This window comes from Chiloscyllium plagiosum, unplaced genomic scaffold, assembly GCF_037043375.1.
Source record: "Chiloscyllium plagiosum isolate Xiang-an unplaced genomic scaffold, Cpla_swu_hap1 HiC_scaffold_22, whole genome shotgun sequence".
In the NCBI taxonomy this organism is placed as follows: Eukaryota; Metazoa; Chordata; class Chondrichthyes; order Orectolobiformes; family Hemiscylliidae; genus Chiloscyllium; species Chiloscyllium plagiosum.
The window spans coordinates 11,075,284-11,092,107 of record NW_028270160.1 but is presented as its reverse complement, the minus strand read 5'-3'; the positions used below and the strand labels follow the sequence as shown (position 1 = coordinate 11,092,107).

The following is a 16,824-nucleotide window of genomic DNA, read 5'->3' as shown; positions in this document are numbered from 1 at the left end:
TCATACAGCATAGAAACAGACTCTTCAGTACAACCAGTCCATGCTGACCATAGTCCCAAACAAAACTAGTCCCATCTGCCTGTGCTTGGCCCATAACCCTCCAAGCATTTCTTATTCATTTAAGTATCCAAATGTCTTTCAAACGTTACTGAACCCACATTCACCACTTTCTCTGGAAGTTCATTTCAGACATGAACCACTCTGTTTAAAATAAAAAAAATTGTCCTTATGTCTTTTCTGAAATCTTTTTCCTCTCACCCTAAAACTATGCCCCCTAGTCTTGAAATCCCCCACCCCAGGCAAACGACACCTGCCATTTACATTATATTTTATAAAACTCTCTGTAAGGTCACCCTTCAACTTCCTATGCTGCAGTGGAAAAAGTCCTAGCCTATCCAGCCTCTCCTTATAACTCAAACCCTCCATTCCTGGCAATGTTCCAGTAAATCTCTTCTGAGCCCTCTCCAACCTAATAATATCCTTCCTATAATGGTGACCATAGCTGGATACAGTACTCCAGAAGAGGACTCATCAATGTCCTATGCGACTTTAACATAACATCCCAACTCCTATGCTCAAAGGAATGAGTGATGGAGATTAGCATGCTAAATGCCTCCTTAATCATCCTATCTACCTGTGATGCAAACTTCAAAGAATTTCATGCCTGAAGTCCATAACAGATGCTGACCCCCAGGGTAAAGCATTGTATTTAAGCAGAATTTGGCAATTAATGAGGTCAGTACTTGGCTGTTTGTTCTAGCGGGTCTGGAGGAGACCCTATATTCAAGCAGTTGGCAACTGTTGAATAGTACCTTGCACCTGTGAACAGTACATCATGGAAGATATTTAAGTAATTTAGCCAGCTTTGTTACTTTATTTAATTGTTTGTTTGTCTGCCTGTCTTTTGTGTGAAGGGGGCTAAAAACAAATGTTTTGAGTTTAAAGCCCAGACCTTAATTAGCTTACTGTGCTGTTTAATTTTCTCCCTGCTAATGTTAGTTTGTATTTAATTTTTTTTTAAGATGCAAAGCCAGTATCTGGAAGTCCATTATTCAAAATGTAGTTATGAACCATGCGAGTGACTATTTGGGGGTCTTTGGTTTAATTCTGCAGTGTTTCGAATAGAGGTAGAAAGGCTGCTTTGGTTTGGCATCTGAGTACTGAATTAGTGTGTTAGGTTATGGATTTTAACCTGTTTAAGGAACTTAAAATGTTCAGCCAGAATTATTTTTATTCATTCAGGCAAATGTGGGAATGCTGGCTAGGACAACATTTACTGTCCATTCCTAATTACCCTGAAGAAGGTGATAGTGAGCTGGTGCCTTGATTCATGGCAGTCCTTGATGGAAAGTACACACAGAATGCAGTACACAGGAAGGAGTTCCAGGATTTTTCACCTGGTGGTGGTGGACTCGGGAGGAGATCCACCTGCTGTTTAACTCTGGAAGTGAGCTCTCAATGAATTTGTTTCTCAGCATGAAGATAAAGTCACCATAAATTAGCAGTTTCTCCTCAACAGTGACTTTGTTGAGAAGTACACACAATTATACAATATTGGTATTATTTAGTTTATTGTTGAGATTAGACTTAAGTCAGCTATGTAATCACAATTGGAGTCGGGTATGGCCAGGACCAATTTAAGGACTGCGTGTTCTTCTCTCTACTGATGTGAGTTTGACTGGTATCTAAAACTGATGTGAGTTTGACCATGTTCTAGTTATTTTTGTGGTGATTATTCTCCTGATATCAGTCCACAAGTTACCAGATTTGTTGAATTCAACCCTCAGTGCCTGGGTTGCAAATCCATTATTCTAATCACTAAATTATTGCACCCTCTTTGAGACATGTTAAAACAGATAAACCTCATGATCTGTCCTTCTCAAGCATATTTCCTGCATGTTCATAATACTTAAGTGGCCTTTAAATTACTGAGTATACGAGGCTAAAAATAGTCAGTTACTTGGAATTAAATGAACTTCATACTTTTAAGTTAGTGCCAAAGGATACAATAGCTATGGTTTGTTTTGTTGCCAGCATTTAAGTGTTCCATGATATTTACATGGTAGCGAATTCCCCTTGGTTTAGAATGACCTTTTACATTCCTTATGGACAGGACGAAGAGAGGGATAAAATTATAGAAATTGGTTTATTAAGCTGTTACCAGAAGGCACTTTAGTGGATGATCTTTTCTTTAAGATTATACATGAAAGAGAATTGTCTCTTTGCTGCCCTTTTCACTGCTTTTCCTGAGGTGCAGCAATTTCAATTCATACTCATTTTTCTACTGTAATTACTGTAAATATTGTTAAAGGTGTCATGTACTTTGCCTGGAACACTGGTCACTATTCATCACTAATTGCTTTTACACTTGAAACGTGGGTGTTGCTGATTGGCCAGCATTTATTGCCTATCCTTTCTTGTCCTTGTGAAGCTAGTGGGGAGCTGCCTTCTTCAACTGCTCCAGTACATCTACTCTAGGTAGATCTGCAATGCTGTTAGGGAGGTAATTCCAGAATTTTGACCCAACAACAGTGAAGGAATGGCGATATATTTCTAAGTCAAGATGGTGAGTAGCATAGAGGGGAACTAGTAAGTGGTGGTGTTCCCATATATCTGCTTCCCTTGTCCTTCTAGATGGAAGTGGCTGTGGCTTGGAAGGTACTACCTAAGGATCGTAAGGCTGAGCCATTTGGGTTTGCCTGATAAACAACAGGGGATACGTGATGAATCTGAGGATCTGCATTTCAGTGCTAAACCAAAATAATCCTGTCTAACTCCTCCTCTGAGTTCTCTTTCCCCACTTGAATAAATATGAAAGTGCAAATGAATTCAACAGGGTGAACTTAATGGGGCTGTTCCCAGTACCAGAGGAAATATAGCAAAAGAAACTTTAGGCTTAAAAGTGGGAGATGTTAGGAGACATTACAGGGATATATATGTGTGTGTGTGTGTGGAATGCTAACAGTTAACTCTGAATTGGTGGTTGAGTTGACTCACAAATGTACTACAAGGGGACGTGAAGGTAATCTGGTAAAAGGCAACAACACTAATGTCAGCAAGCACAAATTGTGATTAATACCTGGAATGCCTGGTTGAATACTGGAGGCAAAAGCTTTCAAAGCACTCAAGAGCTTATTAGCTAAAATGATGGAAGGGAGTACAAATTTAAATGCAGAAAGGATACAACTGGGTCAGTTGGCATCTGTTATCAATAATAAGTTCTTACCTTTTGTGACCTATGTGGATCGTTGACAACTTTACAACTTCATGCAATAATCCTGGTTATGCGGTGGAACTTAAGGTTGTCTTGGTCTTCAGATGCCAGTCTGCAGAATCCTCAGTAAATGCAATAAGCTGCCCATTCACGGCCTTGGTTGATGATAAGCTTGACACTCCAGTGTCATGTTAATAGAGACCTGTCCAAGGTCCTGTTCTCCTTTCCAGGGCAATGTTAGAAAAGCCCAGGATAGCATTCAAAGGAGTGCAGAGAATTCTCTTGATAACATGGCCAGCATGCTTCTGTCAGCCAACTAAACCAAAAATATTCCATTACTTCATTGCTGTTTTCTGGAATATTGCCACACCCAAGACAGCTGCTGCCATCAATGGTTGCCAACTGCAAAGCCATTCATTGCGAAGGGCTTTTGCGTGTCGATAAGGTGCTATATAAATGCAAGTCTGACTTTCTAATCAAGCTGCATTGTATGTTGCAAAGAATTGCACACCATTATGGTGAGGAGTTATAAGTTCAGCATTTAGTTGTGCAAAATTAATTTCTAAATGCCTTGTAATTATGCCATTACTTAAATAATCAGATTCATTGCTGTCACAGTGTATCACTTTGTTATATTTGTGCTAGGAGGAAGATAATCAGATTTGACAATTCCAGCTGTATTGCCATGCATGTGAAGTATCATATCGCTCTGTTGCTAATTACTTCTTTTCACATCTCCAAGGCTTATTAGTTGTGATTTCTTTTGTTGAAATCGTCTTCCCTTCACTTTTTTTTTAATCCTGTGAAGTACATTATTGGTTGTTGAGACAGATAACTGGCAGAGTTTTGGTAACCATATACCCAAGCAGTTTCAAATCATCCCCAATGATTCTACCTCTGGGGTTCTTGCTTTGTGGAGAACTATGTCTAAATGTCTGTTTGGCTTGCTATTTATATCTCCCAATGTTTCTACCCTTCTCTCCTCTTGTCCATCCCTCACTTCTTGTTAGTACACTTCCATTGGCTTTGCTATACTTTGACTAACTGTTTTTGCCTTGTTTGAGTTTAGACAGTCAAAATTAGTAGTATATGCATGCACATACCCAACCCTGGCTGACTTGTCTTCCTAACAGAGCACCACAACTAATTAAACTGCTAAGTTATTTGGTTAGTAGTTTTGTGCAAACTGTGACATATAAAATCATGAGGGGCAGAGATATGATGAATACATAGTCTTTTTTTCTCAGATATGGGAATTGAAAACTAGAAGGTACGAGTTTAAGGTAAGAGGGGAAAGATTTAAGGACTTCAGGGGCAACTTCTTCACACAGAGAGTAGTGCATAAATGAAATTGGCTGCCAGGGAAAGTGGTTAAGGAATATACAAAAGCAGCATTTTAAAAAATTTGGATAGGTAGATGGATGGGGAGGGATATGAACTAAATACGGGCAATTGGAACTAGCTAAGTGGGCACTATGGTCAGCATGGACCAGTTTCAGTCGAAGGGCTTGTTTCCATGCTGTATTACTCTATGACCCTATAAATCAGCAGTTTTTGATTAATTTGGCTAAGCTAACAAGCTGGCTCTGCTAAATGAGACACTGGACATCTGCCCTTTTTATCTGTATTAATGTTTGTAACTTTTGATGTAATTTTTGATTCTAACATTTATCTCATTTCTCTTCACAAATGATTGTATTCTGCTGTTTTTTGGTAGGAAGAAAGGATTCGATATCAAATGGGTGGATGACACGCATGCATTAGGCTTGTTTTCAAGTGCAATTGCAGGTATGATTTTTATGTAATTATATTAAACTCATTCCAAAGTTACTTACTTTTCCTCTCCAGCACCAAGCCACTCTTTCAGATTTAGTCTGTTAAAATATTGTACATTCAATTAATGATAACATTTTGTCTGACTCTTCCAGTTCCACGTGAGAATCCCAGCTTGAATTCAAGGTAGCAGTGCAACATATCCCAGCAATTTTTAAAGATTTTGTGTGGTGCCTTCTTAAAAATTGCTTCCAAGATCTCCCATTCCTGAGTTGCTTTACCTTGTGTCATAGGAGTCGAAAGCACAGACAAATGCCCCTCAGCTCATTGAATATGGGCTGGTCAAAAACAGCCACCTAACTACTCTAATCCCATTTTTCAACAATTTGCCTATAACCTCGTATCCCTTGGCATTGCAAGTGTACATGTAAATACAACTTAAATGATATGTGGATTTTTGTCTCTATAAGCCTTACAGGCAGAGAATTCCAGATTTCTGCTACACTCTCGGTAAAAATATATTTCCTCATGTCCCACCTATCCTGTTTATGCCATTCATGTAATTGTATACATTTCAATCCTGTCCCCTCTGTCTCCTCTCTTCCAAAGAAAACAGTCTCAGTCTATCCAATCTTTTTCTCCGTAAGTGAAATTCTCTATTTTGTGCAGCATCCTGGTAAATCTCCTTTGCACCAACTCCATGCAGTCACATCCCTCCTATAACATTATTACAGAACTACAGTGCTGTAGCTGTGTCCTGAACAATGTTTCATACGGTTCCAGCATCACATCCCTGTTGTTAAACTCTGTGCCTTGGCTGAAAATGGCAAGTATTGCACATGCCACCTTAACCGTTTTATCCACCTGTCCTGCTACCTTAAGGAACCAGTGGACATGCACACTAAGATCCTTCTGATTTTCAGTGCTTCCCAGCATTATACTGTCCATGTTTCCACTTGTCTCGTTTGTCCTGCACATGTGCATCACCTTACACTTTTTCAGATTGAATTCCATTTTCTACTGTTCAGCCCATCCAAATCCTCTGCAAGTAACAGCAGCTTTGTTACTTTTTGGTTTCCATTCCCGTTAAATCGTCACCTAACCCTTATTTCTGATAAGGTCCGTTTTCTCATCTTTTTCTCTCATACCTGTTGTCAGGGGTGGGAAAGATAGAGAGAGAAAAGAGCCTATTGTGGCTATGTGTTATGCCAATCTAAGCTTTTGCTGCATTCTACCTCTTAGCCTGTCACTGAAAGGATAGTTCAGTTTGTCAGATCCCACATGGACTGAGCAAGAGGGAATTGGAATGAGAGACCAGAGATTACAGCGGCAAAATATATCTGAGCTTCTTTAAAGGATGAAGCAGAGGAAGGACAGATAGTATGAAAGGGAAAAAAATCTTTTAAAAAGCACTCCAATGAAGGTGAAATCCAAGTCACACATAAAAGAATGGTGGAATTCTAAATATCTTCCGTCGTGGTTTTCCTTTTTGGATTTATTTACTATATTTTTTTAAGCCACTCACTTCTATCTCATTCTTGAATGACTGTGCATTTGTATGCATGTTCAGTCTGTGTCTTTGAAGTGTAAATATAAGTGAAGCTCCCAGGAAGTAAACAAAAAGTACGCTTTTTCTGTATAAATGTCCAATAATTTGGAAACTCTATGAATTTCACAGGTTTTTTCACTGCACATTAGGAGCACCCATCTGGTACCTATTGATATCTGAAATAAGCCTGATGTTTAAATTAATGTTTTGGTTTCTCATTATCATTTATTTTTTGCTTTTTTTTTCTTTACAAGCAACATGTGTAAAGTGACTAAGAAGGCATATTGTTTCTGTTGAAGAATTGTTTAGCCTTTGTCAAGTGAGTGATGTTGATGGAACATGCTTTCCTTTTTCTTGTTCCATCAAAGGTGAATTTGCATTGACGGAGTGCCATAAACAGAACAGTACTTCTTCCTTCAACTGCACTCATTTACTATAAATAGTCGATAAACAACCCACTTACATGCTTGTCAGCCTTATGAATGGCACATCGAAAGCCAAGAATCCAGTTCATTCCCTTCTAGAAACTGGAATGATGGATCTCTAGCCTTGATTAGAGCAGTGGCAAAAAGAAAGTAGATAGAAAAGTGCAATGTACAGAGATACACTGTTTCAGTCTGAACACTGCTCCCTCAGACTACTTCTATAACGTAAGAAATGTTTCTTGGAACACAAGAACAGAAGTCAGCCATTTAGTCCCTTGGACCTGTTCCATCTTTCAATCATATCATGGTTAACCCAAGGTCTAAGCTCTATTCAGCTGCCTTGGTTCCTTGTCCCTTGCTTAACAACATCCATAAATCTCAGTTTTGAAATTTTCAGTTGACATCCAGTTTCAACAGCTTTTTGATGTCTGTGCAAAGAAGCGCTCCTGACCTCGCCCTGAATGGCTTGGTTCTAATCGTTAGATTTATTCTCTTGTTTTGGAAGCTTTTCAGCCCAGCTCTCCCAACTCGACACCACCCCTGCAGCTGTCGTAACTCCTAATTATTTTAACCATATCAATTAAATCACTCCTGTAAAAACTCTATCCCTTATTCTCAATTCTTCCGCCTCCACCATATCTTCTCCCAGGCGGACGAGTTCCACCACAGAAGACATCAGACGGTCGCCTCCTTCAAAGACGGCAATTTCCCTTCCCAAGTAGTCTATGATGCCCTCCAGCTCATCTCATCCACTTCCAGCACCTCCGCCCTCAAACCCCACCTCTCCAACCGCAAAAAGGACAGAATGCACCCCACCAGCCTCCGTATACATTGCATCATCCTCCGCCATTTCCGCCACCTACAAACGCACCCCACCACCAGAGAGATATTTCCCTCCCCACCCCTATCCACTTTCGGTAAAGACCATTCCCTCCATGACTCTCTTGTCAGATCCAAGCCACCCCACCAACCCACCCTCCCCTCCTAGTACCTTCCCCTGCCACCGCAGGAATTGCAAACTCTGTGCCTACGCCACTCCCCTCACCTCTGCCCATGGCCCCAAAGGAGCCTTCCACATCCATCAGGGTTTTACTTGCACTTCCACACATCTCATTTACAGCATCCGATTCTCCCCTTGCGGTCTCCTCTACACTGGGGAGACAGAACGCTTCAGAGTACATCTCCGGGATGCACCAACCAACCCCACTGCCCCATGACTGAACACTTCAACTCCCCCTCCCACTCCACCAAGGACATGCAGGTCTTGGGCCTCCTCCATTGTCACTCTTTAACCACCCACCGCCTGGAGGAAGAACACTTCATCTTCCACCTTGAGACCCCCAACCACATAGCATCAATATGGATTCCACCAGTTTCCTCATTTTCCCCTTGCCCCACCTTATCCCAATCCAACTTTCCAACACAGACCGCCCTCATGACCTGTCCTATCTGTCCATCTTCCTTCCCTCCCCCATCCGCTCCACCAACCTCTCCAACCAATCACCAGTGCCCCCACTTCCATCTACCTATTGCAGTCTCAGCTACCTTCCCCCAGCCCCACCCCCTTGGCTCACAAGCCTCATTCCTGATGAAGGGCTTTTGCCCGAAACATCGATTCTTCTCCTTAGATGCTGCCTGCCCTGCTGTACTTTTCCAACACCATGCTCTCAACTCTGACCTCCAGCATCTGCAGTCCTCACTTTCTCCTACATCACCCACAGCTTATCACCAATGGAGTAAAGCTCCCTGCGTTTCCCCTGCCCCATCAACATCCACCCATATGCTGAAATCCCAGCCCTCAATTTCTCTTCATTTGTACCAATCAGAATTTAACTGATTTCCACACCAGTCATCCTTGTCAGATTGATTTAATTGGAACTAAAGTGAATTGTGATCGTTTCTTTTCTGCAGTACTCATTAAATCAGTATACAGAAGGAGGAAACTTGGCTTGTGTACAGTCTGCAAAGTCAGGTTTCAGAATCAAATGAGCAGCAAAGTACATTGACTGCGGTCCTTTCTGCAGGGAAGCATTGCTCCAATTTACAATATTATGATTATGAATGTAAGGTAACAGATGGCTGTCAGGGATCTGCAAAACTATATTTCAGTTGGATGGACATAAATTGTGACAATGCTGTGTTTGAGTGCCTCACTAACAGGCGCAGACTGAAGGTTTTGTCACAGGCATACCTTCATTCCTTCCTCACTGGGTGGCCTGAATAGTAAGTGGAGATGCACTAACCCACTTACTGTCTGAAATCACCTGCAAGACAGTACGGTGTAAGAGCAGAATTAGGCCATTCAGCCCATCGAGCCACATAACCTCAATCATGGCTGATAGTTTTTCAACCCCATTCTCCTGTCTTCTCCCCATAACAGTAATACTTCTGCAAAAATGAAAATCTTAACAAGAGACAGCAGAAAATACTGGAAATACACAGCGCATCAGCCAGGCAGAGATTTGCCAACATAGCTAGATTCTTAAGCCATCTATAACTCTACAAAACAACTAAACAAACTGGCTTTTTCCCCTCAAAAGAATGCTGAGGGGAACGAAGAATCATACAGTACGAAAGAGGCTCTTCAGCATGTTGAGTTGTACTGCCAAAAGTATACTACTACATACATTTGTTGCACTTTCCCGCACAAGCTTTGGCCTTGAACGTAATGACACTTAAAGTGCTCGTACAAGTACTTTTTGAAGGCTGTGTGGCAATTAATTCCAGACCCTCACCACCCTCTGGGTGAAAACTATTTTCCTCAAATTCCCTGTTAATCTCTTGCCTGTCGCTTCAAAATTATGCCTCACCTCCCCCTTGTAATAACCCCTCAACTAAGGAACAATTGCTTTCCATTCATCCTGTCCATGTCCTTCATTTATCTCATACACTTGTATCAGTTACCCATAAACCTTCTCTGCTCTGAAGAAACCAACCTGAGCTTAGCCCGTCTCTGTCCATGGCTGAATTTTTTTTTCCCTAGTAATATTCTGGTGAGTCTACTTTGCATTCTCTCCAGTGCAGTCACATCCTTCCTTTGGGTAGTGACCAAATCTGTACACAGTGCTCCAGCTATGACCTAACCAAGATTCTGTACAGCTTTAACATGCTAACTTACCCTGGATCACTTGAGCGTTTACCTTTATCAGTTTCCCATGTGAGACTTTGTCAAAGACCTTGCTGAAATTATGCCATATCTGAGATTTTTTAAATTATGAATTGTTTTAATAAGATTTACATAGACTTTCCTGCAATTGCAAGCACTCTTACTAACTCTCATGAGCTTAAGTATAAGCTTGTCACAAATCAACGCAGAGAAAAATTCAGGGAAAACCTCTTTACCAAAGAGTCATGAGTTCTGCAACCGAAAGAAGTAGCTGAAGCCAGTAAGAGAGACTTAAGGAAAGTTGGATCAACATTTGAGGGAGAAAGAATTGGAAGGATGTGATGATGGGAAGAGTTGAAGTAGGATGCGATGGGGCTCATTTTGAGCACAAACATTGGCACAGACCAGTGTCTGTTCTGTATTATGTATTGACCCCCAATAAACTTAACTCTTGTCAGACTTGGACTGATGTGTTCCAGCACACAATGTCCTCCACTATCCAACAATATCAAGCAGAATATTCCTGTTGCTTACCAGGGAAGTCATGAGCCCTCTTGAATTCTCTAAAAATGCAGTAGGTCTGTTTAGAGTAAAAATTAAAGAGGAAAGAGTCAAGGTAGCGCATTTAATTTTCAAGTCTTGATCACGATGTTATAAAAGATTCCCTTTGCTAACACTGTTAGTAAAATTGAATCTGGATCAATGTTCATGATATGATTTATATATGAGATGTGAAACTTGCAACTGTTTTCTAATTAATGGAACACCAGTCTTGAGTGCAGTCTGCAGAATACATTTCTGTCTGAACATCAGTAACTGGAACCATCCACTCAATGCTCCTCCATTAGCTCCCTGTCCTCTCAAATATCACTCCCACACATCCAGCAACTGATAACCTCAAATGTTGATTGAAACCATCCACCCTGCACCTCTATTACCCACTCTGATGACCTGTTCAATCTGTCTGCCTTCCATCTCACCATCTCAGTGCCTCATGGAGCAACCTTCCTGAACGAAATCTACCAGCAGATGTCCTTTTAGGGAACTGGAAATGCGTGAAGTCAATTGTTTATTTTAACAACCCAGTCTGTTGAATTATTTTGAACTATGTCCGAACTGCGATGGTGAGAGTGGTCCTTTCTAAATGGGTTCAGGACAAGTCAGGGCTCCAGCACATCCAATCTCCAATGCTAGGCTCTCTGTACAAACTCTATGCAATTGTAGAAACAAACAAACGATGCTGCAGATTACCAAGCAGTATTCTCTACGGGGAAATGTTACTTGACGTTGGGTGTTGTCATTCAATAAATAAACTTCCTCCTAACAGGTAGAACACGCAGCATACCTCTTGCCTGAGTAAAGACTACTTTAGAATTATTCCCTCATCATTCAAAATCAGTTTCATACCTTAAACAAATGTCTGCAGTAACTGATCCAAATTCTGGTTTCCCTACCTTTGGCGCACCCAGTCACAAATTCTGTTTTGACCAAACCACAAATCCACTTTGACGTTAAAATTTTTTTAAAAAGATCATTTGCATTACAGATCAAGTATCTGGTTCCAACTTTAAACACATCCATTCTTCATGAGCTTGACATATCAAAAATATTTGTACAAGAGATATGTTTAGATACCAAGCTCTTTGGTAGTCTCCTGTTGCCGTTGAACACAAAAGCTCACAAATAGAGCCTGGCAATGTTGGTATTCTTTAAGAAGTCAGCCTGTTCTGCAGCAATCATTTTAAAGTGATTACCAATGGTCCTGAAAAATGATATTAAAATATAGTCATGATAATGAGTTTTGAGAAGATTTGTAGCTCAGTTTGAAGTTCTGGATGTAGGTTTGCTTGCTGAGCTGGAAGGTTCATTTTCAGACGTTTCGTTATCATACTAGGTAGCATCTTCAGTGAGCTTCCGGATGAAGCGAACAAACCTACATCCATAGTCACGATAATCTAAAATATGATGAATACTTCTGTCCATTACGATTGAGTTTCATGTTACTTGAGTCAAATGTCAAAAATTCTGATACTATTTGACAAGCAACGTTTGGTTCACCCAGTGTCCCAATTAACATTCTCTCTCGACCTTAAAAAGATTGAATAGTTGCTGATATATCCAGGGAGAACTGACTGCTGGATTTTCCCCACAGTTGCGAATAGTAATTCATTCTGTGAATTATAGAAACATAGAGTCATATAGAATGAAAACAGACCCTTCTGTCTAAGTAGTCTACGTCCCAAACTAAATTAGTCCCACTTGCAGCATTTGTCCTATATCCCTCCAAACTTCTCCTATTCATGTACTTATCAAAATGCCTTTTAAATGTTGTAATTGTACCTGCATCCATCACTTCCTCTGGCAGTTCATTCTGCACAAGAACCGCTATGTGTTTTTAAAAAGAAAAGTTGTCTCTCATTTCCTTTTTAAAACTTTTTCTTCTCACCTTAAAAATATGCCCTCTACTTTTGAACACCCCCACCCTATGCAAAAGCCCTTTCCTATTCATCTTATCTATGCTTGTCATGATTTTTTAAACCTCCAAGACCCACTCCTCAACCTCCTACACTGCAGTGAAAAAAGTTCCAGCCTATTTTTATAACTCAAACTCTATTCCAAGCAACAACTTGGTGATTTTTTTTCTGAATCCTCTCCACTTTAATAACTTTCCTATAGCAGAGCGCCCAGAATTGCACACAGTACTCCAGAAGAGGCCTCAACAACCTCCTGTATAACCTCAAGATGATGTCCCAGTTCCTATGCTCAAAGGTCTGAGCAGTGAAGCCGCCTTAACCACTCTGTCTGCCTGTGATGCAAACTTCAAAGAATTATGTATCTGAATCCCTCGGTCTCTCTGTTCTATAACACTACCCAGGGCCCTACCATTAATTGTACTGCCCTTGTTTGTTTTACCAAAATGCAATACCTTCTATCCAAATTAAACTCCATTTCCTGATACTCAGCCCATTGACTCAATTGATCACAATCTCTTTGTAAACTTAGAAAGCCTTCTTCACTCCACTAAACCACCAATCTTGGTGTCATCTGCAAACTTACTAACCTTGTTTCTGATGTTCTCATCCAAGTCATTTATGTAAATGACTTACAAACAAAAGTGGACCGAGTACCAATCTCTGTGGAACACAGTTGGTCTCGGGCCTCCAGTCTGAAAAACAACCCTCTGTCTCCTACTGTCAAGCCAATTTTGTATCCAGTTGGCAAGCTCACCTGGAATCCCATATGGTTTAACTTTACTAATTAATTTACCATGCGGACCCTTTTCAAAGACTTTGCTAAAGTCCATGTAAACAATATCTATCGTTCTATCCTCATCAATCATTTTGGTTACTTAGAGTCATAGAGATGTACAGCATGGAAAGAGACCCTTCAGTCCAATTTGGCTATGCTGACCAGATATTCTAGATAAATCTACTCCCATTTGCCCCATATTCCTCTAAACCCTTCCTATTCATATTACTATCCAGATGCCTTTTAAGAATTGTAATTGTACCAGCCTCCACTACTTAAAACCTATGCCCTCTAGATGTGGAGGCCCCCACTCTCGGGAAATTTACCCTATCCATGCTTCTCATGATTTTATAAACCTCCAAAAGATCGGCCTATCTGTACAGTTCAAACCCTCCAATCCCAACAACATCCTTGTAGATCTTTTCTGAACCCTTTCAAGTTTCACAAAATCCTTCCTAAAACAGGCAGACCAGAATTGCATACAATTCCGATACTCAATACACTGAACAATAAAGGCAAGCATACCAAACGCCGCCTTCACTATCCTGTCTACCTGCAACTGCACTTTCACGGACCTGTATTCCAAGGCCTTTGTCCAGTAACACTCCCCAGGATCTTACCATGAAGTGCCTAAGTCCTGCCCTGATTTGCCTTTCCAAAATGCAACACTTCACATTTATCTAAATCAAACTTCATCTGCCACCCCTTGGCCCAGCTGATGAAGATCCTGTTGTACTCTGAGGTAACCTTCTTTGCTGTCTACTGCAGCTCCAATTTTGTTGTCATCTGCAAACTCAGTAATCATATCTCATGTGTTCACATCCAAATCATTTATATAAATGACAAGAAGCAGTGGACCCAGCACCGATTCTTATGGCACACCACTGGTCACAGGCTACCAGTCTGAAAAGCAACCCTCGTCCACCATCCTCTGTCTTCTATCTTTGAGCTAGTTATGTATCCAAATGGCTAGATTTTTCTGTATTCCATGTGATCTAACCTTGCTAACCAGTCTACCATGAGGAACCTTACTGAAGTCCATATGGATCATGTCCATTGCACTGCCCTCATCAATCCTCTTTGTTACTACTACAAAAAACTCAGTCAAGTTAATGAGACACGATTTCCCACACACAAAGCCAAGCTGACTATCCCTAATCAATCCTTGCCTTTCCAAATATATTTAAATTCTGTCCCTCAGGATTTCCGCCAACAATTTGCCCACTACTGATGTCCAGCTCACCGGTCTATTGTTTCCTGGCTTTTCCTTACTACCTTTCTTAAATAGTGACACCACATTAGGCAACCTACAGTCTTCTGGCACCTGACCTGTGGCTATCAATGATACAGATATCATTGCCCCAGCAATCACTTCCCTATCTTCCCACAGAGTTGTAGGGTACACCTGATCAGGTCCTGGGGATTTATCCACCTTTATGCGTTTTAAACCATTCAGCCTCACTACCTCTATTTAGACATTTTCAAGATGTTGCTATTTATTTCCCCACATTCTATATCTTCTGTAACCTTCTCCACAGTAAACACTGATGCAAAATAATCATTTGTTATCTCCTGTGGCTGCACACAGACAACCTTGCTGATCTTTAAGGGGCCTTATTCCCTCCCTAGTTACCCTTTTGTCCTAAATATATTTATAAAGTCCCTTTGGATTATCCTTAACCCCATTTGCCAAAGTTATCTCATGCCCCCTTTTTGCCCTCCTGATTTCCCTCTTAAGTATACTCCTACTGCCTTTATACTCTTCTAACGATTCACTCGATCTCTCCTGTCTATAACTGATATATACTTCCTCCTTTTTCTTAACCAAAACCTCAATTTCTCTCGTCATCCAGCATTCCCTACACCTATTAGCCTTGCTCTTCACCCTATCAAGAACGTACTCAACTCCCATTATCTCATTTTTGAAGGCTTCCCATTTTCCAGCTGTCACTTTGCCTGCAAACATCTGGCCTTAGTCAACTTATGAAAGCTTTTGCCTAATTCCATCAAAATTGGCCTTTCTCCAATTTAGAACTTTAACTTTTAGGTCCTGTCAACCCTTTTCCATCACCATTTTAAGACTAATAGAATTAGAATTATTGGTCCCAAAGTGCTCCCCCACTGACACCTCCGTCACCTGCCCTGCCTTACTTCCCAAGAGTAGGTTAAGGTTTGCACCTCTCTCGTCAGTACTTCCAAATACTGAATCAGAAAATTTTCTTGTACACACTTAACAAATTTCTCTCCATCCAAGCATTTTGGCAGTCCCACTCTGTTTGGAAAGTTAAAAGCCCCTACCATAACCACCCTGTTATTCTTACAGGTAACTGAAATCTCCTTACAAATTTCCCATTGATTGTTGGAGCGTCTATAACTACAATTCCAATAAGACAATAACCCCTTTTTTATTTCTCAGTTCCATCCAAATAAATTCCCTGGTTGTATTCATAGGAATATCCTCCCTAAGTATAGGCGTAATGTTATCCTAATCAAAAACCCTATTCCCCCTCCTTTCTTGCCCCTCTTTCTATCTTTCCTATAGAATCTATACCTTGGAACATTAAGCTGCCAGTCCCATGTTCCCAACCATGTCCTGAGTTCACCTGCCTTACCTGTTAGGCCTCTTGCATTGAAATAAATGGAGTTTAATTTATCTGTCCTACCTCGTTCTCTGCTTTGTTCCTGCCTGGACTGACTGTTTGACTTGCTCTTTTGTGGTCTACCAGTCTCAGACTGATCTCTTTCTTCACTATCTCCCTGGTCCTGCCCCCTCACCTTATTAGTTTAAATCTTCTCGAACAGCATTAGCTGCCCCCTCCTGGAGGTAAACCAACTACCTGATCGTATCTGTGGTTTTTCTTCCTTCCCATAACTGCCATCCATCTCGCTCCCTTCCTCAAATAAAAACTCAATCAAGTTTGTGTGACATGGTTTCCCTTGCACAAAACCATGTTGATTATTTTGAGAAGTTTTGATGAAGGGATCAGGAGCCATAAGTTTTTTTTTCCCCAGACCTAAATCACTTTGTATTTTCAATAACACCTTTACATAGGACGAAGAAACCATCAAAGGAGTATATCATAAGTTATTTAAAGCTTACATTTTTGCAGCACTTTTTACAGTCTCAGGATCCTTCAAAGTATTTAACAACTAAAGAAGTACTTATGAAGTACTGCTGTTGTAACAAAGGAATTGTAGTAGCCAGTGTGTGTATTGCAAAGTTCCACAAACAGCATGGTAATGACCAGATAATCTCTCATAATCTATTGGTTGGGTGATTTGGTTAGGATGCCAGAGAGACGACTACTCTTTGAAGTTGTACCAAGGGAACCTTTATGCCTATCTGAGAGATCAGATGACTTAACAGTTACTTTGTAAAGCATTAGCTTTGACAACTCAAAAATCTGTTCAGGTCTTGTAGTGGGACTTGAGACTGTGACGTTCTGACTCGGTGTACTACCGACTGAGCAATGTTTGACTTTGATAGTGCTCAGTTCAAAATTTTTAC

General features: G+C 40.7%; 1 protein-coding gene across 1 annotated transcript in view; it reads left to right on the top strand.

Moving 5' to 3' along the window:
• r3hcc1l (R3H domain and coiled-coil containing 1-like) overlaps window positions 1-16,824 on the top strand; it is a 178,447-nt gene that overhangs the window by 127,967 nt on the left and 33,656 nt on the right. Inside the window, exon 4 of the mRNA XM_087998750.1 lies at window positions 4,932-5,002. Within this exon, the coding sequence (XP_087854876.1) occupies window positions 4,932-5,002 (71 nt within the window). The remainder of the gene's footprint in view (window positions 1-4,931; window positions 5,003-16,824) is intronic.